This window comes from Epinephelus lanceolatus, chromosome 24, assembly GCF_041903045.1.
Source record: "Epinephelus lanceolatus isolate andai-2023 chromosome 24, ASM4190304v1, whole genome shotgun sequence".
NCBI lineage: Eukaryota > Metazoa > Chordata > Actinopteri > Perciformes > Serranidae > Epinephelus > Epinephelus lanceolatus.
In genome coordinates, this window is record NC_135757.1 from 718487 (window position 1) to 741009 (window position 22523).

Here is a 22523-nt window from a genome sequence, read left to right on the forward strand (position 1 = left end):
TGTGGTGAACAGTATTATAGCCTAATTAATGTCCCTCTTATTTCATAACGGAACATAGCATAATAATAATGATAACAATTACTATTATAGCTAAATAGCTTACCCCCATCCGGTCACACAATAATAATAATAATAATAATAATAATAATAATAATAATAATAATAATAACTTTATTTGTATAGCCCTTTTCAAAACAAAGTTAAAAAGTGCTTAATAATAAAAATAAAAACAGATTAACAATGACTGCCGGACCTTCGCCTTGAACTCTCTCACTCTCTGGCCGTCATCTTCAGCTCTCGTCAGGTGTTTGTTTAGCAAGCTGAAGGTGATGGGATAAATGTTGGAAACTGACACCTCCTTTTCTGTGGACATGACGGTGGTCGCACATTAACACCGGCGCAATCTCCTCCATTATCTGCCAGTACTCGTCTCGGATCTCAAGGGTTCTGGCTTCTTGCAGTTTTGTAACTGTTCGGTCGGACAGAACAGCTGTAACTGCCCACCGTTGTTCCAGGAGTCTTGCGAACATGTCACACACCGAGTTCCATCTTGTTTTACATGACTGGAAAAGTTCGTGTTTTGGAAGCTGCATTTGTTCTTGTTTGGCCTCCAGTGCTTTGCATGCAGGAGTGCTGTGGTTGAAGTGTCTGACAAGCCGCCCAGCTGCAACAATAACATGATGCACAAAAATGTTGAGTCCATCATTTACCGCCAGCTGCAGTGTATGCGCAAAACAGGGGACTCAGTCCCAGTTCACCCATCTGAGAGAGTTGGCAGTCACAATGTTGCGCGTGTTATCGTGGACGCATGCAGACACTTTCCCACTGAGTCCCCATGTCTCCACCGCATCATTTAGTTTAGCTGCGAGGTTGTCAGCTGTGTGTCTGCTTGGCATATTCTGTGTTAGCAGGACGGCAGATTTAACTTTCCAATCCTCATCGATGTAGTGACATGTAACTGTCACATAGCTCTCCGTTGTGAGCGCGGTCCAGCAGTTGGTTGTAATGAGCCACGAACTTTGTGCTTGCAAGCTGCGCTTTAAGTTCTTTTTTTCTCTCTTCATAACGGGCTTCAAGTCGACGGGTAATGGTCGGTCTTGATCGATTTGGTAATTAGGCTCGATATAGCCCAGTAGCTCCTGAAAACCCTCGCCACTGACCACGCTGATAGGCAAAATGTCCTTCTCCACCATCGAACAAATTTTCTGAGTTATCTGCTCAGACCGCCGCGCGTCGCATCTTCTCCCCGCTATCATGGAGAGCAAAGTTGACTGTAGTCCTCCATCATCTGATGCTTGTGGATGTCTGCTTTGCAAGTGGTATTGCATTGTGCTCGTACTACTGCTATATTTCAGTGTTGCACTGCATATTTTGCAAATAACATCATCGTTCTTTCGGTCAAAATGGTCCCACACATTACTCCTTTTTGCTCAACTCATTTTTGCTGCGAATTCCTAAATATGGCAGACTGCACGAGTCAGTAGTCTGCACGTGTCGGCACGCCCCCATGAGTTGACTGACACGTGGCAAAAAAAAAAAAAACCCAAAAAAAACAAAAAAAAAAAAACGATAGTCGGTTAACGGTTAAACGGTTAATCATGTGCATCCCTACCTGTGAGGCAAATTATGATTTGTGATATTGGGCTTTATAAATAAAATTGATTGATTGATTGATTGATTGATTGATAGGTTACCAGGGAGCAAGTGAATGTGTTCATGCAACCAACCTTGCACAGCCCGACTCCGAGGGTAACTTCCGTGGCTTCCCTTGTGTTTTTTCCTGACTGAATACAGTAACTTTATCACAAGGCTGTAGCCATGGAGTCAACACTGGGGGGGGGACAAAATCTGCACGCCCCCCCACCCCCCCAAACACACACACACCCTTACTTCCTGCCATTGAAATTCTAAAGTAAAATATGTACAAATTCACTAACACATGCGATACGTTTCCTTTTTCCTGAATGTCTAAGTGCATTAGACTAGGGACACAGAAATATACCATGTTGCTTGCACAGATTTCCTGCTCCAGCTTTGGTTTTTCTCCTCGTGCTCAAATTGCTTCTGTGCGCTCGTGGAATTTCTGCTCTCAGATTTCTGCTCTGCAATTGGATTTTTTTGTGTAACAACCCTGTCAAAATCTAGCCTGGTGAAACCATCCTACTCTCGCAAGCTCATATTCTATTTTGCTTTGCAGATCAGTCTGGCCATGCAATCATAAAGGTGCATTCTGGCATCGGTTAAAGCTCACCGGGCCAATCACAACCGTTTATCACTTTGGGGTGGGCACGTCATCAGAATAGGAGGGACAAGGAGCGGAGTGAATGCATTTCGTAAACAACCAACATGGCTACTGATTTTGAAACTACAATGGTAAATGTCTTGAACGACCTGGAATGTACATTTTCTTTAAAAGCAGAACAAACGGCTGCACTGGAAGCTTTTATTGAACAAAGGACGTGTTTGTCGTCCTTCCTACAGGGTTTGGTAAAAGTTTAATTTACCAACTGGCTCCATTGATGGGGAAAAAGATGGGACTCAGTGAAAACCCAGTGGCTATTGTTGTTTCTCCACTAGTTGCTCTCATGGAGGAGCAGGTCAGGGAAGCGACCAAGCTGGGAATCGCAGCCATGCAACTCGGAGTCCACAGTGAGGAGGAAATTCACAAAGACGACAACACTCTTTCCCAGACATCATCACAGCTCCTCTCCGCTGCAGCTTGCTGGTCTGTTTACAGTGGCGTTGTGCCAGCTTACGTCACACATTTGATTTACTCTGATTAGTTTTCCGTCCTTCCAATTGCGTGAAGGGGCACTTTGGGTGACATCCGTTGATACCGCCCCTTGGGAATAGAGGAAATGTACACTCTGTGTCTAGACCCATTCGCGTCTTGCAAATTGGGTCTGGCAACACCAGGCTAGAGCTTTGAGGGACAATATTACAAAATCTGGATGTCAAATCAATAAATAATGCTCTCAAACTGATAGACCACTCTCTTGAACAAAGATAGGGATAAAGCTCCAAGCTCCATACGGCCCCAGCCATCACAGTCAATCAATCAATCAATCAATTTTATTTATAAAGCCCAATGTCACAAATCACAATTTGCCTCACAGGGCTTTACAGCATACGACATCCCTCTGTCCTTATGACCCTCACAGCTGATCAGAAAAAACCCCTTTAGTCCTCTGAGGTTTCCTCTAAGCTGGCTGTGACTGTGGGGAGCAAGACATGTATAGTCGATCCATGCACTCGGGTGTCGATCAACCAATAGGCGAAAAGTTCACCCCATGACACACTTTGGACAGCCCCCTCATTTGCATTTACATTTCTTCATGCAGAAAGGCATGAAGAAATGTAAATGTGAAAAGAATTCAGGAAGGAATGTAAATGTACAAAGAATGTATGAGGGAATGTAAATGTGTAAATTGTATTAAATGTGTGAAGGAGTGTAAATATACAAAGAAAAGACGCATTTTATCAGTTAATTAAAGCCTACATTTATTTTTTATGCATTTTTGGTGCAATTTAATGGCATATTTATTGACTCATTTATTTATGTATGTATTTATTTTTAATTTTGGCAGTTGCGGTCCTCCATAGTGAACATGTAGATATCACCATGAAACATCCCCAGATGATTACTTACCGTAAGGCAAGTTTGTTTTTGTTATTACAACTCTAACATTCTATGTTTAAATATGCAAATGATGCATCATCTAATCAAACATGCACTCATTTGCATACATTTCCAAAACAAAAATCTTTACATTGGATGAAGTCAGGTTTAAAAACGTTGTTTCATTTTGTTGTCACATTATAGTTAGATATTTATACAGAGTTACATTTGGATATCTATTTTTATCACTCCATAAATCAAAAAATAAAAAAACAAACAAACAGTGTTTGGCCATATTTGTAGGAATAACAAGTTCTGTAAATCAGGCTGTGAATGATACATGAACAAACCCCTCGGTAAAAACCTTCAGGATGTAAAAAGGAATAACACTGGAAGCTTTGGTTTGTGTTAGTCACACTGAAGAAAAGATTTATTACTCAGAATATGATCAAAACTCATGCTGAGAAAATGGCCTTTAAACATATGTATTGTTAAGTTTCAGACATGTTTTAGACCAATGATAAGACACTAGTGTCAAATGTTTGACTGATAGATATCATCATGACACCTCACCAGCTGATTACTGACATTAAAACTATTATCATCATTGTTTTATTTAAATATGAACATGGGACATGATCTAATTAAAGGTGTGCTTTTTGCATTAATCTCCAGAGTGCAGGTCTGAACTAAAATCAACCTACATGTGTATTTTGGATGATTTATTCCCACTAGTCAGAAAGAAAACATGTTATGGAAGCAACAAACTGCACCTGTAGAGTCTCGTCTTTACATATTAAATACACTTCACTTTCTTTAAACAAAAAACTCTCGACACAATAAACTCGCTGAAACAACACTTTGTCCTTTAATTAGAGCCAAATGACACTTTGTTCTCCAGGAAACCTTCAATCATTAAGAAGCTGCTGATAAAATCTCAAACTGGACCTCCAACAAACGAGCAAAGGCCAAATGTTACAGCAGGCTCTCACTGTGTCCCGTGAACGCAGCATGAGGGCCTTGAACGCGTTAAAGGGTTTTTTTTGGGGAGTTTTTCCTGATCAGCTGTGAGGGTCATAAGGACAGAGGGATGTCGTATGCTGTAAAGCCCTGTGAGGCAAATTGTGATTTGTGATATTGGGCTTTATAAATAAAATTGATTGATTGAATGCAGCGTGATGACGTCTCTAGCAGCTGTTGGAGCAGCGCCAGCTTGTGACGCAGTTCAACATTTACGGTGTGTGCTGACAAACAACCGGTTGAGTCCCTGCTAAGCTCCTTCCTGCTGTCTCCACATCAGTCCTGTAGTATAAATCTACTGACGGAACATTCACCGACACTACCTGCTGCTCTCAGCCGCCTTAAGAGGCTCAGACAGCGGCAGAGCAGCGGCTCGTCTCCGCCTCCTCCACAGACTCTCTGTTAGACAAGTCACACTCGTGTTAGATTAAAGTCCTGCTGTCTCTAGACCAACTAAACTAACGGCAGCCTGTGTGAACGAGTCAAAGGCTTTTAAACGGCTTATATTACCTTCAGCTGGAGGTGCAGGTGGAGGAAACAAGCTGCGTCACCACCATCCTTCAAAGTGAAAGTAAAGTTTACACAGGAAGGAAACAGTTGGAGAGGCGCGGGACTGTTAGACACGAGTCATATCCGTTAACAGTTTGTCTGCCAGCTTCAGTTAGCTGAAAACTAATCTGTAAAGGTTTGAAGAAGAACAACAAACACTGACATAGTTTACAGGTCCCACTGTTTATCCTGTTGGACACTTAATGTGTTTATACATGGACTCACACAGCCTGAGGACTTTTCTCTGAGCTCATCTCTGTGTTTGATTGGAGCACATTTGTCCACATTCAAGTCACTAAATGTCTTTTTCCTCTGATTATTACAGTGTCTGCAACATGCAGATATTTAGTTACTGTGCAACACTTTGATCGCATTTGATTTACACCTTCTTTTCTTTGTATTTATTTACTATGTTTTACTCTTCCATGTCAGAGAGAGAGGTCTTCTGTCCAGAGTGCAGGAAGCGACTGATGCCGTCCAAAATGGAGAGTGATTTTGAGATCAGACGACACTGATGCAAGTGACGGAGAGGCAGCCCAAACACACACACCATGCTCAGTGACAGGTATCGCTGGCTGAAAAATACTTTGATCAGACCAGTGTGGATTGTTCTGGTCCTGATGTCACAGATGACGCAGTGTCTCTTCACACGCCACTGGAGTTTTAATACGTGTTCAATGTTGGTCTGTGGGACGATCACTGTCAGAGCCCATTGTCCTTGTGTTTGCGCTGGTTTTTGTGTTGTTGTAATACCACTAGTGAACATTGTGTGGCAGCTGCGTACAAATTGGGCCTTATTCAGATCAAATGCAGCCAGGTGTGTTGCATATGGGGGAAGCACAGAGCTTTTTGGCCGTGGTCATGGCGTCAGGGAAGAAGATAGTGAAGCAGTAATGCGATGAAGCTACCTTACTGTGCTCGACAGTCTCTGAGGACCAGTTGTATTGAACGTAAGTAATAAACACAAGAAAAACAAGAGTGAGGTTCACTGGAGGCCTCCCTTTGCCTCTCTTTGGCTGTGCACGTCCAAGTTTTAATTATATTATGTGACTGAATCTGTGATTCTTTGGCAGACGTACAGAGGACACTCCAGGTGTCAGAGCTCTGACCTGTCAGCTGATCCATTGACTCCGTTATAACTCTTATTATTCTGTTCTATCACTTTTCTTAAATAACCCAAAAGACAACTTGATCCTTTCACTCTGTGTTTGTTCACTTCTGCCACCACAATCTGGGGCCTCGTACAGGATTAGACGACTGATCTGGACTCTGTTGGAAGACAGAAGCTGGATTAGATATTGAGATTCCTCCAGTGACCAATATGTTTCTGTACAATCATTCCACTTAGAAACAATATGGCTTTTTTCGGAGTAGGCTCGGCCTTTATCCACTTTGCGGGGTATGATATGATTTTGAGAATTTGTAATGATGTATTACCAGTGAAATATTTTTTCCATATGACCTTCATCTTCTTTTTCATGTTATTTTGACTGACTTCCACATGACACTGTGGCCTCCCACGTCAGTTATTTTAGAAACTCCCACACAGCTAACATGTACTGTGACTTGACGCATACTCGTAGAAACAGCACACTATAATTGACACATGACACTGACAACAGAAATTGTTCAGTATTTGTTACTGTGGCGATCCTTATTATCACAACCACACTTCCTCATAGGTGCTGACAGTAATAACAGTCATCATATAACGGTATGTTATGTAGAAGCTTCACTGGTCAGAGCGATTTGCTGATCATAATGTTACTAGCTGATTCTTTACATAACACCGTTAGCTAGTTGTTCTTACCTGGGGTGCTGGCACAGCAGCGCTCTTCAAGACATGTTTCTTCCTCTGTCCTGGGCTTGTAGGAACATAATCGTCCTTGCTGAAATGCGCACTACACACATGAAGCTTTTTTATCCTTGCCACTTTGGTTTCAATGTTCAAACCTACCGCAAGAAGCCAAAGTTGCCTAATAGCAATGTCCATGACAGGAAAGCAGTGAAATGTATACGGCGAATCAGACAGGTTTTTGTTGCTACAGCCCAGAAAATCACAAGTCCGCACCATTTTTATATATTTTCTTGTGTAACAATATAAATCTCTCTTTGGGAAGCAAAATGTTTTATTTGTGTGACCCCAGCAAACTGTCCAGAACCACCTACTTCATCACCAGAATCAGGTCTGAACTCTGCTCACAGGACACAGTAGGGGAAAAGTCACTGTTGATGCACGACACAGCTCATGAGTATGTCATTCAACTTCATGTCAAAAAATCAGAACTATCCCTTTAAATAGGGACTGTGCATCAGTGCAGGCTTCTGATGAGCCCAGCAGGAAGCGCAACATCACAATGGAGGAAACAACGTACAAATGTGAGAGTTCCGTCTTTCTACTTTGTAAAATATTTTAGATCAAACACACACATTTGTTTCCTCACACTGACTTTACAGTCTCAAACAAACTCACAGAATGTTTGGTGTCAAAAGATGAAAACCTACATGTCCATATGCTTCAGTAAACCATTTAAAACTGAATAAACATGTCCTCCTCCCATTCTCATGATTTTTAAAGAAATATATAATCATGTGTTCAAAGGGACAGAAGAAGAAACAAAGCAGTTAATTAATCGCTGAATTAAAAATGAGTCTTTTCAGTAAAAAGAGGAATGCTGCAAAGCAGGATGGGAGTAAGATTGCCCAGATTAATGAATGAAGTTCATCTGTGAATGTGTGAACTGTGTCTAGAAAATATGAACAAGTGAATTACTTTGATTACACTGCACTGTAACTCTTATCTGACTTATTAAACTTTATTTTTAATTTATCTAATTTTAATTCATATTTGAATTTTTTTTTTAGTAGCCTGTTGCTCTATTTTGCTTTCACAAAGCATCTGTCGGTATCCATGGTTACATCTCTTTCCTTCTTCCGGCAGAGTGGCGAGGGCGTCCCATGGTTTGGCTTCTCTTTTATACACTTCCCCTTAATCAGGAGTGCCCTCCGCAGCTGTGAGTGTAACTTGATTTGGAGTGAGAGTGGACATGGAGTGGTTTGGGATTGGGCCATAGAGACAGACAACCATTCACACTCACATTCACACCTGTGGACAATTTAGAGTCACCAGTTAACCTGCATGTCTTCTGGAGGAAACCCACGCTGACACGGGGAGAACATGCAAACTCTGCACACTGATATAGAAATGATGATGAAACAATTATTTCAGAAACGTGACCAGAATCAGTAAAATCTGTTTAAAACTCATTTCAGCTCTAAGTTTGACTTTTCTCTGTCTCTCTTGTGTTTTGTGACAGCTGTGGAGCTTTCTGTCTCCAGGGCTGCAGACCTGTTTGGAGGATCATCAGCAGCATGAGACACCTGGGCCAGGTATGTGTCTCATGCATATAAACCAGAGCAGCAGCCAGTCTTTGGGCACGTCTCCTCTCACCACATACCTCTGTGTTGTGACTTTAGTTTCCTTTGGTTTACATTTTCACTCCTCCTCTCCCGACACTACTGACCTCACAGATTCCTCCGTCTATCTGCTCCACTTGTTTTGATCATTTTGTGCTTTACTTCGAGCTTCACCTTCAGGTCTTAAAGCTTCACCTCACTTGAGTAACAAAACACATGTCATTCATCTAAAGAGGAAAATGAGCTTTAAACAAGTGAGTGGAAAAAGGAGTCAGCCAGAGTGGAAAGTTGTGATTCCTTATAGAGGCAACTAGTGTCTGACTAAACACTGAAAGAAGACAGGATGTGTCCAAACTCTGCTGCATCACATGGATGAAATATTGTTGAGTCACCTTGAAAATAAATATGTGGTATAAAGTACTGCAACATGTGCTGTATGTCTAGAGCCATATGTCACTGAAATACTCTGTCACACTGTAGATCTCAACAGCGTCTTATTGTGAAAGTCTGCTCCTGTTCCTGCCCTTCCTGCCTGTCCTGCTTCATGACTCACTCCAGGTACCAGCTCACCTGTGTCGGAGCCTTTTCTCTCTTCGTCTTCAACACTTTGAAGAAGCTGTAAGTTGGCTTTGTTTGATACTTTTGTTTTTAGTCGACTTATTAAGTGATAACTTGAGCATTTTTCAGTCTGGACTCTATTTCTCTGTGTATCTGTGTCTAAGACAGTGGTTTCCATCTGGTCCAATCACAGGCTCCAGATTTCTCCTCAGTCATCAGTTCAGGGTCCACACAGTTTCATATATTCAGCGTCATACTTGTGTTTGGTCATGTCGTCCAGTTAGTCTGCTGTCTCTGTCAAGTAGCTGTCTGTTAGTCACTCAGTACGTTTACATGCACAGATTAATCGAGCTATGCTCAAAATTCGATTGTGGCGTCTAATCGGACTTCTGTCCTTGTCCCAGTTCATATGCAACTGAGAAAATCAAATTACTGACGGGAACGTGTCCTCCTCCTCAACACTAGGTGGCGATATGCGTCGTTTCAGCGGGTTAATACCGCCCCCTTTCCGGTTGACCTATTACGTGACTTAGTAATAAACAACCGGAGTCAGGCGGCAGACCGGCATTTTCGAACAATAGCAAGATGGATAATCGAACAGCTTTGTTCATCTCGTACGTAATGTACGTGTTACTGATTGTGCAGATAAGGTGCACGCTATCCCTCGCGGTCACGGTGATTTTGAGAGGCAGACAAGAACGCTGTATGCTGTTGGAGGGCTACAACAATAGCATGTCTCGTCTGTTCCAGGGTCATATACCGGCGTGGGGGGTGTTGAGCATGCGCACATGCATTGTCTAGTTTAACTCCGATTAAGGCGTATACATGCCAGAGAAAATCAAATTCCAATCGCATTATCTGGGTGTCTTAATCGGAGTTGGAGTACTCCGATAATAGTCAGAGTAACGTGTTTACATGCACTTCAGTTGTCCAGTTATAGTCGGATTAAAACAATAATTTGTTTTTTTCAAGTGTCATGTAAACGAACTGACTCACTCTACAGCAGGGAACAGCTCTTCAAAATAAAAGGTCTGTGACAGACATTCACTGCACTTCAACATAAAGTGTGTTTTTTACAAACTTGGCACATTGGCGAGTCACTTGTGGTCCAATTTTGAACCATGACCCACTGGTTGGGAACCACTGGTCTAAGAGACTGATGTGAACAACAGTGTTTGACACTGGTCCAGTATTTAGTGAGCGGCCGGCAGCCGCACAGCGAGCTGTAATGTAAACATATGGGGCAACTGATCACCGTCACTGTGTCCATTTAAAGTTAGTTTTGACACAGAGCAGCTCAGATTGTTTATATAAGTCAGTACATTTTCATGACGACAGAGAAAATGATTTATTGTGTCAGACTTTTAAAATCCCTGTAAACATGTCAGTGTGAGTGAAATGGTCCTGCAGTGAATGTGTCACAGTGGGACTAACACACCCAGATCATGTGACTCCTGCATGTATACAGTCAATCAGACCCAAACTGGCCGAGGCGCTCTGAGCATGCTCCACAGTTTCCGCCCCGGGCTTTGACCCGGAAGTCCAATAGCATTAAATGTGTAAGAGAAGAAGAAGCCGGTAACAACATGGAGAAATCTACATCCAGAGCCGTGACTTTTTGGACGGACCAAATGTACAGAGCTGTAAAGTTGTCCACCATGGTAGCAGTTAGCTGCTAGCTAACCGTAGCTAACTTGTTTGTCCATTGTTTGGTCTGTGACGTAATAGGTCAACAGGAAAAAGGTCCAATACTAACAAGCTGAAAGGGGGCATATCTCCACCTATCGTAGCGGAGTCGCACATACTTGGCTCAATAAATGGATTCCCCTCCCGTGCTTGTATACTGGGACAAGGACAGTAGGCCAGTTAGATGTCCTCGTCCAGCTGGGACTGTAGCTCCTCATTTTGTCTGCACAGGTCAGAAATGTACAAACATGAACCAGTCTTTACAGCATCAGTATTTTCCCTCTGTGGGCCTACAGGGTCACAGCACCCACAGGAACACCAGCAGTCTCCCAGCTTCACGTCCTGCAGCAGCTGGTTCACCCTCCGCTGCCTGTGGTCCTTCTCTTTCTCTTTATCTGCTGTTCATCCGTTTACTGCAGCTCAAATAAATACAGGCGGCAGTCAAATCCAAAGGCCTGATCCACATGACTGAAATCAGCTGAATATTCATCCATGACACTGAAGATCTTTTAGACAACACTAAACTATGTTTTCTGTACTCCAACACAACAAACTATTTCTGCTACTACTCACTCTCACTCCAACTCTAACTCAAGTTTTCACAGACGTCTTCCTGCAACAAGTCACATCTCACAAGATTTCAAAATAAAACTTCACTTGATGAGACAATAACAAACAGATCAGATCAAGTGAAAGGTAAAGACACACTTCAGACACTTATAACAACAATCTGCTCAATACTGGACCAATTTCAAAACCTGTTGTTGACATCAGTCACTTAGACACATACACATGGGAAAATAGGGTCCAGGCTGAAAAGAGTTATCCTTTAAGTTGTGTGCTGTGACCATATCTCCTTTATTGTTCCCAAAAAAAAACTAAACCTGAGAAAAGAAACAATAATGAAAACTGAATGTGTCAGTAACAGTGAAGAAAATACAAGCCTCCACCAAAGTCCACTGAAGACAGTCTCATATTTCAGCTGATGACGTCACTTTCCCAGCAGCCCTCTGTGAAGCTGTTGGAGCAGTTTTACAGGTTTAAATGTCACACCACGCCTCAGCTCAGCTCTGTTCTTTCAGTCATAAACTGACTGTAAATGTCTGTCAGTGTTTGTTCTGTGGTCCAGACGCAGCTACAGATTTATAATCAGTGTTTCATCAGGTGTGTTTCTCCTCTCTGTAACTGAACCATCAGATATTTGGAGCTCTGATAAACGTCCAGAGAGTTAAGAGTCGCTGCAGACGACTGATTTCACATCAGATGAAAGCTGCTCAGTGTTTCTGAGAGTGAGACACATGATGGAGTTTTTCTCAGCACTTGAGGCGTCTCATCTCCACATTGAAAAGGGTGGATGTGACAGAATGAAATGAGACAGAGGATTCAAATGTAAATGGTGCTCCATGCATGGTGTGTGTGCTGGGCTGCAGCTGGATGACTCCATCTAGTGGAGTGATAGTAGAAGTAGAGCAGCTGCTGTCTGACTGCATTCAGCTGACACTGATATGAAAGAGAAAATAACAGCAGCTGATCTTTTGACAGGAGAAATGATGTAAAGGAGGATTTGAGTTGATGTGCAGATGAATGATGTGTGTTTCCTCTCCAGATGAAAGTGTGTGTGAGTTGAGCAGCATGAATCGGTGTGAGGACAGAGAGGAGGGAGTCCCTCCCTCTAAAACCACTCTGTGTGGGGAACATGACAGCCAGACCAAAGCTCAGAGGTGAGATGAGGATCTCTAACTGTCCATGACTCTTCTCCATGTCACAGCTCAGCACTCAAACCTCTCTGTGTGTGTTGTGTTCATAATGAATTCATGTGTCCATCAGGATCCATCAGAGACCAGACTCTGCTGGACCTGGACCTGGACCTGGACCTGGACCTGGACCTGAACCCAGCTGTGTGTCCTTAAAGAGTGACCAGTCTATATGTCGCTTCATTAATTTTAACCAACAGCAACCTTGTGCTCAAAAGAGGTAAACTGTACGCATTTTTGCTATCTAACAGCTTTCATTTCACACTTGTATCATTTTACAAGGTTTTAGAACATTTTTCAGGTCTGACCTTGTAATATTGTCATTTAACTTCCACATGACCAAGGTGCTTATTTAGACATGAGACAAACCAGCCTGTTCTCATTCCCAAGTCGTCTAATTCCACTGTCAATCAGTGACTTCAGCATCTGACATCAATGCAAAAAGGCACCTTTGGTGGTACAATACTCTGACGGATGGCGTCAGTTTGAAATGCCGCCAATAACAAAGTAATACAAGGAGCTGGGAAGTCCCTATAGGGCAGATGGGCGGGTCCAACAAACCCCAGACTTTCACCCAGGAGCCCGTCGTTCACAATCTGTGTAAATGTTGTTGTTTAGTCACTTTTTCATCCGATGTAGCAATTTTATTTTATCTTTTATTTTTCTATTATTATCTTTAATTCTTATTTTTTTATTTTATTTATTTTTCTCATTAATCTTATTCTATTTAATGTCTTTGATTTTGTCTTGTGCTGCTGTAATACTTGAATTTCCCCCCAGGGGGATCAATAAAGTATATCTTATCCTATTATCCTAACCATATATGGAAAAGAGACATTTTATAGTAAATTACTGGAGGACAATAGAGAAAACATGAAAAATACATGGAAAGTAATAAATAGTTTACTGAAAAATAAGACATCAGAATCAGAATATCCTAAATACATTATGAAGAGTAGCAACCTGTGTATAGACAAAAAGGAAGACATTGCTAGAGAATTTAATGATTTTTTTTTGTTAACATGGGACCAAAACTAACTGAGGATATTATTGAACCACAACATACAGAAGGGATGGAAGAACTAGTAATGATAAAAATAATAATATACAGACTATGTTTCTTAATGCTGCTAGTAAATCTGAAAACAGTTCAAAACTGTAAAAGCAAAATATTAACAGACTGTGATGGTATTGATATGTCATTAATAAAGGAAACTATTGATTGTGTGGTCAAACCTCTGACACATATTTGCAATACTTCCTTTAAAACAGGGATATTTCCAGACCAAATGAAGGTGGCCAAAGTAATACCATTGTTCAAAACAGGTGATTAAAATGAAATATCAAATTACAGGCCAGTCTCACTACTTCCGCAAATTTCAAAGATTCTGGAAAAACTTTTTGTTAAAAGATTGGATAGTTTTATGGATAAGCACAATATTCTGACTGACCATCAATATGGTTTCCGACAAAACCAGTCTACTGGACTTGCATTAATGAAATTAGTGGACAAATTAACCACAGCCATAGACAAAAAGGAAATTACAGTAGGAATTGTTATTGATCTGAAAAAAGCCTTTGATACCATAAACCATAAAATCCTAATGAGAAAACTGTTCAAATATGGTGTCAGAGGAGTGGCCCATTCTTGGCTTTGCTCTTACTTAAGTAACAGAATGCAATATGTTTCAATTGATCAAAATGTTTCAGACTCCCTGGAAATCCTCTGTGGTGTACCACAGACACCATTTTTTCTATTCTGGGAGTAACTTAAAAGACATTGTTAAAACTGTTGAACAGGAAATAAAACTAGTCAAGAAATGGTTTGATGTAAATAAGTTGTCCTTAAATACAAGCAAAACAAAGTTTTTATGATCTTTGGAAACTGCAAGATTAATGAGGTTAAAGAATTGATTATGTGGAAATAGAAAGAGTGAATGAAACAAAATTGTTGGGTGTCATACTGGAGAGTAAATTGAGCTGGAAAATGCATATTAATCATGTAAAATCACACACACACTCAATCAGTCTTTATTTTACAGAGCCATACAAATCATCACAAGATCACAGTACAGAGAGCACACTAATGGTTTAGTTGTAAAATTAAGAGCACTTAAATTCCAGGATTTAGTAGATTGCAAGATTGCGCAGATAATGTATAAAGTTCACAACAACTTGTTGCCGAGTAAAATTGTAAATATGTTTGAAAAAAAAGATTGTAAGTATGAACTTAGAGGAATATGTATATTTAAAAAAATAAAAGCTAGGACTAATATTAAATGGATGTCCATCTCTAAAAAGGGGGTGAATTTATGGAACAATCTTGAGGATGAATTGAAATTATGTGAGACAGAGCAAAGATGATTGATACATACAAGCAAAATGTTTGATTTTTGGGAATTAAGTATTTTAAGTGTTGTGTGTTTGTTGCTGCGGAAAATTGTTGACTGGTGATGTGTAATCAGTTGGTATTGTTGCCTTTGCATTTCAACTCGAATAGGAAATGGTGTAAATTATGAATCTTCACAAAATATATTTTGTCTGCTAGTTGTAACTAGGTGAGAAGTTAGGCGTCATAAGCTTATAGCTTCAGCCTACACCTTTTTCGGTTAAAATTATGAGAGATACTGCGTTGTGCTGCATTGTGCTTTTTGTTGAATGACCGAAATAAACATAAACATAAAGATAAACCATGATGTTGTGTTTTTCTGAACCTAACCACATGCTCTTGTTGCACAAGGAAATAAATGTAAATACGAGGTGTTTAACTGACATTGTAAGTTTATTTTGAAAAAGACTGTATGTGTCTAACAAGCAGAAACTGTACATTTGCTGTGAAAATGGAAGTGTATTTTGAAAAGACACAATGCATGTGACAGGCAGAAATTGACACGGCATCACAGAACATCAACAAAAAGGAAGGATACCTAGTGCGTCATGTGTAGATGTGAAAGTGCGCCGACATAACTGATATTTGACAAGTTGGGATGAGAACATGGTGGACAAACATATTAAATCACCATCAGATTAACATAAAGGAGTGTATCTCTAAAAGTGTCCAACTGTCCATGACTCTTCTCCATGTCACAGCTCAGCACTCAAACCTCTGTGTGTGTTGTGTTCATAATGAATTAATGTGTCCATTAGGACCCATCAGAGACCAGACCCTGCTGAACTTGGATGTGGACGTGGACTTGGACCTGAACCTGAACCTGAACCTCATCCTAAACCTAAACCTGGACCTGGACCTCTTTTTAAACGCTATGTTTATTTTTAGCATTGCTCTTCTTCTTCTTCTTCTTCTTCTCTGGTGTTTGATCCAATATTCTCTGTTTTTAATGCCTCCACTCCGTCAACAGCTGTGGCTGGATTCTCTGGGTTTCCTTCCGTCCGTACGTCTCATTCCCGTGAACATGACATCACAGAAACATTCATCTTCTAACCGCTTCATCCTCTTGAGGGTCGCGGGGGGGTGGAGCCTATCCCAGCTGACATCGGGCGAGAGGCAGGGTTCACCCTGGACAGGTCGCCAGACTATCGCAGGGCTGACACATAGAGACAAACAACCATTCACACTCACATTCACACCTACGGACAATTTAGAGTTATCAATTAACCTAGTCCCCAATCTGCATGTCTTTGGACTGTGGGAGGAAGCCGGAGCACCTGGAAGAAACCCACGCTGACACAGGGAGAACATGCAAACTCCGCACAGATGGGCTCCCACGCCCGGGATCGAACCGGCAACCGGCTGTGAGGCAAGAGTGCTAACCACCACACCACCGTGCCGCCCCATCACAGAAACACTGTCAGGGAATTTCTTCAGATTTGGCACAAACGTCCACTTGGACTCAAAGATGACCTGATCAGAATTTGGAGGTCAAAGGTCACTGTGACCTCACAAAACATGATGTTGGACATTACTCAAGAGTTCATATGCTGAGTTTTAGTCCTGGTTCGACCCAATATTCACCTTTTTATAAAAAGGTTTATGAGCGGTCGAGAGCACTGTCATCAAGATAAGAGAAAAACATTTCATTTTTAATGTCCACAAATTGTTGTTGAACACAAAGAAAAATCAGTTTTATGTTTGAGGAACATTTAAATAATGCATGAATAGCAGATAATTGACTTTAAATTGTGTTTTAAAGTAATTATACTGATTGGATTAATAAATTTCAGAGCTGAAGAAATATTAGTTGGTCCATTGGTCCAAATTACTGTAATTTCAGTGACTTTGTGTCTCTCTGCTGACCAGTGCTGAAATGTTACTGAGTACATTTACTCAAGTACTGTACTTAAGAACAACTTTGAGGAACTTTAACTTTACTTGAGTATTTTAAAATCTTGCTACTTCAGAGGGAAATATTGTACTTTTTAATCCACTGGTATTATTTGATAACTTTAGTTAGTATTTAGTTGTCTTGAGGATGTTGTACATGAAAGTGTAACTCAGTTTCTGCGCAGTGGTACTTTCCCCACAGCTCTTTAAACCACTGCTGTCAAACTCTTTCTAAAGAATTCTAGTACAGACCCTCAGGTTTTAAGAAACTTCAGACCTATTTCAAATCCACCTTTCATGAGTATAGGCTGGTGTCCCTACAGCTAAACAGTTATTTGAATTCACACTGTATTTCTGATCAATTTCAGTCAGGCTTTCGTTCCCATCACAGGACTGAAACAGCACTAGTAAAAGTTGTAAACGATGTTGGAATGAAACTTGATGGAGGACAGATTTCCGTTCTTGTCCTTGACTTAAAGGCAGCTTTCGACACCACTGATCACAGCGTCCTTCTCAACCGGCTCCATTCCAGTCTGATCATATCAGGCACAGTTCTAACCTGGTTCAAGTCTTTTCTGACAGGAAGAGACTACGTTGTGTCCCTGGGTCAGTCAGTGTCTTCTAAAATTGAGGTCACTTGTGGTGTCCCCCAGGGGTCCACTCTGGGACCCACTCTTTTTGATCTGTATATGTTGCCTCAGGGAAATATCATTAGAGAGCATGACATTTTTATTCCTATGCTGATGATACTCAGCTGTATATCTCATTCCCTTCAGATTTTAAATGAAGAGACAATATGAGATACATTTCAGATAATGTTGCAGCATGAGGCCCACTGTGTCACAAATGTACTTACTAATACAGACATGGTTGCACCAACCAGAGTTTTGTTTGTTCAGTGTGTTGCAGCTCCACCTGGAGGCTGCCTGTAGACCTGTATCATCACACCCCAGTCTCTGCTGTGCTGATCCTGGTGTGTCCTTATAGGGAGTGACGGTGTCAGAGCCTACGATATCTACATATCAGCTCTGTACTCATTCTGAATTCACATTATGATCCGTTCCACCTGAACCTGACTGAACTTTTCTTGTTGATAGCTGGTAGTTTCTCCAGAAGCTGCTGTGGCTGGAAGGTAAAAAAATCCTCTTTGTTTGTTTGTCCTTCAGGATCCATCAGAGACCAGACTCACCTGCACCCAGCTGTGTTTCCTTCAAAAGTGACCGCTCAATGGATAGACCTATTTCATTTAAAGCTGGACAACAGTAAGCTGAATATAACATTGATGTTTTAACTACTATTGTGTCACAAACCTGAGAAGGTGAGAGCTTTTGTCTCAGAGTGTGAGGTTGTTTTGTAGAAGCAGTAAGTTGGCTGTTTGTTACCTGGCAGTACTGAGCAGTAACTGTAGACTCAGAGTCAAAGATCCCTGAGGAGGGAGTGGATCATCACTCCCCAATCTCTGCTGTGCTGACACTGAGAATTTTCAATGTGATGAGAAGGAGTTTGAACTGGAGTCGATGACCTAAAAGCTGCAGAGAGCCGCAGACCAGACGGTGGATTCTCAGTGGGATCAGCTGTACTAACAACACTTGGTTATCAGAGGGAATGATCTGATTCAGTGTTCTTATAAAACATGAGCTGAATGATGATTGACCTTGTGTCTGTCTCTGTGTGGACAGTGTTTGTCTCTGTGTGGACAGTGTCTCTGTGTGGACAGTGTGTGTCTCTGTGTGGACAGTGTCTGTCTCTGTGTGGACAGTGTCTCTGTGTGGACAGTGTCTGTCTCTGTGTGGACAGTGTCTCTGTGTGGACAGTGTCTCTGTGTGGACAGTGTGTGTCTCTGTGTGGACAGTGTGTGTCTCTCTGTGGACAGTGTGTGTCTCTGTATGGACAGTGTCTCTGTGTGGACAGTGTTTGTCTCTGTGTGGACAGTGTCTGTCTCTGTGTGGACAGTGTCTCTGTGTGGACAGTGTCTGTCTCTGTGTGGACAGTGTTTGTCTCTGTGTGGACAGTGTCTCTGTGTGGACAGTGTCTGTCTCTGTGTGGACAGTGTCTGTCTCTGTGTGGACAGTGTCTCTGTGTGGACAGTGTGTGTCTCTGTGTGGACAGTGTCTCTGTGTGGACAGTGTTTGTCTCTGCGTGGACAGTGTCTGTCTCTGTGTGGACAGTGTTTGTCTCTGTGTGGACAGTGTCTCTGTGTGGACAGTGTCTCTGTGTGGACAGTGTCTCTGTGTGGACAGTGTTTGTCTCTGTGTGGACAGTGTCTCTGTGTGGACAGTGTCTCTGTGTGGACAGACATAATGTGAGCTGATTGTTGATGGTTCCTCCACAGAGTGGACCAGGAGAGCTCAGAGGTTCCCAGTGGTCAGTCTGCCCAGCAGCATCAAACACACCTGGACTCCATATTTATGGTCTGTACATGTACAACAACTACTTTGACATCTATTCTGTTCACAATCATCTCCATGCTGCACTTTTTACACCAGTGGATTGTCAGTGTGTCCAACATGGATCTGATGTTTGATTGTGTCATTCATATAATATTCTGTTCCAGCTGCTGGAGGAGAACATCCTCACTTTTGTAAAGAACGAGCTGAAGAAGATCCAGAAGGTTCTGAGTCCAGATTACCCAGAATGCTTCGAGAGTCAGAGGGAGGATGAGGAGGTGTTGGAGGGTGAGGATGAAGAGCAGAGGAGGAGCAGCAGAGAGACATTTCTGAAGATCACACTGCACTTCCTGAGGAGAATGAAGCAGGAGGAGCTGGCTGACTGTCTGCAGAGCAGTAAGAGGATTTCTATAAAGACTGAACAGGATGGAAAGAGGAAATGGAGGAAACATGGGAGGAGTTTACATTTACAAATCCTGCAGACACACTTCAATGTTTCAATTCTCTGATTTTCTGTAGGATCCACTCACTGATATCATTTGTTGTTTGTTTATTCAGGAACTGTTGCTGTGTGTCGACGTAAACTCAAATCTAACCTGAAGGAGAAGTTCCAGTGTGTGTTTGAGGGGATCGCTAAAGCAGGAAACCCAACCCTTCTGAATCAGATCTACACAGAGCTCTACATCACAGAGGGAGGGACTGCAGAGGTCAATGATGAACATGAGGTCAGACAGATTGAAACAGCATCCAGGAAACCAGACAGACCAGAAACAACCATCAGACAAGAAGACATCTTTAAAGCCTCACCTGGAAGAGATGAACCAATCAGAACAGTGATGACAAAGGGAGTGGCTGGCATTGGGAAAACAGTCTTAACACAGAAGTTCACTCTGGACTGGGCTGAAGACAAAGCCAACCAGGACATACAGCTCACATTTCCATTCACTTTCAGAGAGCTGAATGTGCTGAAAGAGAAAAAGTACAGCTTGGTGGAACTTGTTCATCACTTCTTTACTGAAACCAAAGAAGCAGGAATCTGCAGGTTTGAAGAGTTCCAGGTTGTGTTCATCTTTGACGGTCTGGATGAGTGTCGACTTCCTCTGGACTTCCACAACAATGAGATCCTGACTGATGTTACAGAGTCCACCTCAGTGGATGTGCTGCTGACAAACCTCATCAGGGGGAAACTGCTTCCCTCTGCTCGCCTCTGGATAACCACACGACCTGCAGCAGCCAATCAGATCCCTCCTGACTGTGTTGACATGGTGACAGAGGTCAGAGGGTTCACTGACCCACAGAAGGAGGAGTACTTCAGGAAGAGATTCAGAGATGAGGAGCAGGCCAGCAGAATCATCTCCCACATCAAGACATCACGAAGCCTCCACATCATGTGCCACATCCCAGTCTTCTGCTGGATCACTGCTACAGTTCTGGAGGATGTGATGAAGACCAGAGAGGAAGGAGAGCTGCCCAAGACCCTGACTGAGATGTACATCCACTTCCTGGTGGTTCAGACCAAAGTGAAGAACATGAAGTATGATGGAGGAGCTGAGACAGATCATCACTGGAGTCCAGAGAGCAGGAAGATGATTGAGTCTCTGGGAAAACTGGCTTTTGATCAGCTGCAGAAAGGCAACCTGATCTTCTATGAATCAGACCTGACAGAGTGTGGCATCGATATCAGAGCAGCCTCAGTGTACTCAGGAGTGTTCACACAGATCTTTAAAGAGGAGAGAGGACTGTACCAGGACAAGGTGTTCTGCTTCGTCCATCTGAGTGTTCAGGAGTTTCTGGCTGCTCTTCATGTCCATCTGACCTTCATCAACTCTGGAGTCAATCTGATGGCAGTACAACAAACAACATCCATGCTGCCTAAAGTCTTCAGAGACAAACCTAAACTCACACATCTCCACCAGAGTGCTGTGGACAAGGCCTTACAGAGTCCAAATGGACACCTGGACTTGTTCCTCCGCTTCCTCCTGGGTCTCTCACTGCAGACCAATCAGAGACACCTACGAGGTCTGCTGACACAGACAGGAAGTGGCTCAAAAACCAATCAGGAAACAGTCCAGTACATCAAGAAGAAGATCAACCAGGATCTGTCTGCAGAGAGAAGCATCAACCTGTTCCACTGTCTGAATGAACTGAATGATCGTTCTCTAGTGGAGGAGATCCAACAGTACCTGAGTTCAGGACGTCTCTCCACAGATAAACTGTCTCCTGCTCAGTGGTCAGCTCTGGTCTTCATCTTACTGTCATCAGAAGAAGATCTGGATGTGTTTGACCTGAAGAAATACTCTGCTTCAGAGGAGGCTCTTCTGAGGCTGCTGCCAGTGGTCAAAGCCTCCAACAAAGCTCTGTAAGTGGGATTTATTCATCAATAAATACTGCTGCTGTCTTTCAACAGGAGGAAAAATAACTTGTTTCCTTACTGTTGTCTGTTCAGACTGAGTTTGTGTAACCTGTCAGAGAGAAGCTGTGAAGCTCTGTCCTCAGTTCTCAGCTCCCAGTCCTCCAGTGTGAGACACCTGGACCTGAGTAACAACAACTTGAAGGATTCAGGAGTGAAGCTGCTGTCTGCTGGACTGGAGAGCCCACACTGTACTCTGGAAACTCTCAGGTCAGGATTCATTAATCCATTAAAGAGCTTTTAAAATCAGATTTTCATCAGTGGATAAACAGCTAACCTGTGTTATGTCTGCTGATATGATTTGTCAAATCAATCAATCAATCAATCAATTTTATTTATAAAGCCCAATATCACAAATCACAATTTGCCTCACAGGGCTTTACAGCATACGACATCCCTCTGTCCTTTGGACCCTCACAGCAGATAAGGAAAAAGTCTCCCATTAAAAACCCTTTAACGGGGAAAAAAAACAGTAGAAACCTCAGGACGAGCAACTGAGGAGGGATCCCTCTTCCAGGACGGACAGACGTGCAATAGATGTCATACAGAACAGATCAACATAATAAATTAACAGTAAACCGTATGACACAATGAGACAGAGAGAGAGAGAGAGAGAGAGAGAGAGAGAGAGAGAGAGACAAGGAGAGAAGGTGCCCGGTGTATTATAGGGGGTCCTCCGGCAGACTAACTAGGAGCTGGTACAAGGCAAGTCTGAGCCAGCCCTAACAATGAGCTTTATCAAAGAGGAAAGTCTTAAGTCTAGTCTTAAATGTGGAGACGGTGTCTGCCTCCCGGACCGTAACAGGAAGATGATTCCACAGGAGAGGAGCCTGATAGCTGA

At 42.3% G+C, this 22523-nt stretch overlaps 2 protein-coding genes and 1 pseudogene across 7 annotated transcripts in view; 1 reads left to right on the top strand and 2 right to left on the bottom strand.

Moving 5' to 3' along the window:
• Positions 1-5307, bottom strand: part of LOC117250004 (NLR family CARD domain-containing protein 3-like) — a 27212-nt gene extending 21905 nt beyond the window's left edge. For 4 of the 6 annotated variants that reach the window (XM_078165740.1, XM_078165742.1, XM_078165738.1 and 1 more), the window contains exon 1: positions 5150-5307. The gene's annotated coding sequence lies outside the window, so the exon portion shown is untranslated. The remainder of the gene's footprint in view (positions 1-5149) is intronic. The other 2 variants (XM_078165741.1, XM_078165739.1) reach the window with 2 other exon arrangements.
• Positions 12-6313, bottom strand: LOC144461950 (E3 SUMO-protein ligase ZBED1-like; annotated as a pseudogene).
• A 5441-nt stretch (positions 6314-11754) lies between these two features.
• On the top strand, positions 11755-21635 carry LOC117249996 (NLR family CARD domain-containing protein 3-like). The gene is made up of 6 exons (XM_078165761.1): positions 11755-12570; positions 12677-12823; positions 18052-18147; positions 19218-19296; positions 19440-19668; positions 19831-21635. The coding sequence occupies exons 1-6, from the start codon at positions 12434-12436 to the stop codon at positions 21633-21635; spliced, it is 2493 nt and encodes an 830-aa protein (XP_078021887.1). The 5' UTR covers positions 11755-12433.
• Positions 21636-22523: the final 888 nt, after the last annotated feature.

Coding starts and splice junctions, on each gene's coding strand:
- LOC117249996 (XM_078165761.1), top strand. CDS start 12,434: ATGATGTGTGTTTCCTCTCCAGATGAAAGTGTGTGTGAGTTGAGCAGC. Junction 12,824..18,051: donor CAACCTTGTGCTCAAAAGAG/GTAAACTGTACG, acceptor TTTGTCCTTCAG/GATCCATCAGAGACCAGACT. Junction 19,669..19,830: donor GGCTGACTGTCTGCAGAGCA/GTAAGAGGATTT, acceptor TTGTTTATTCAG/GAACTGTTGCTGTGTGTCGA.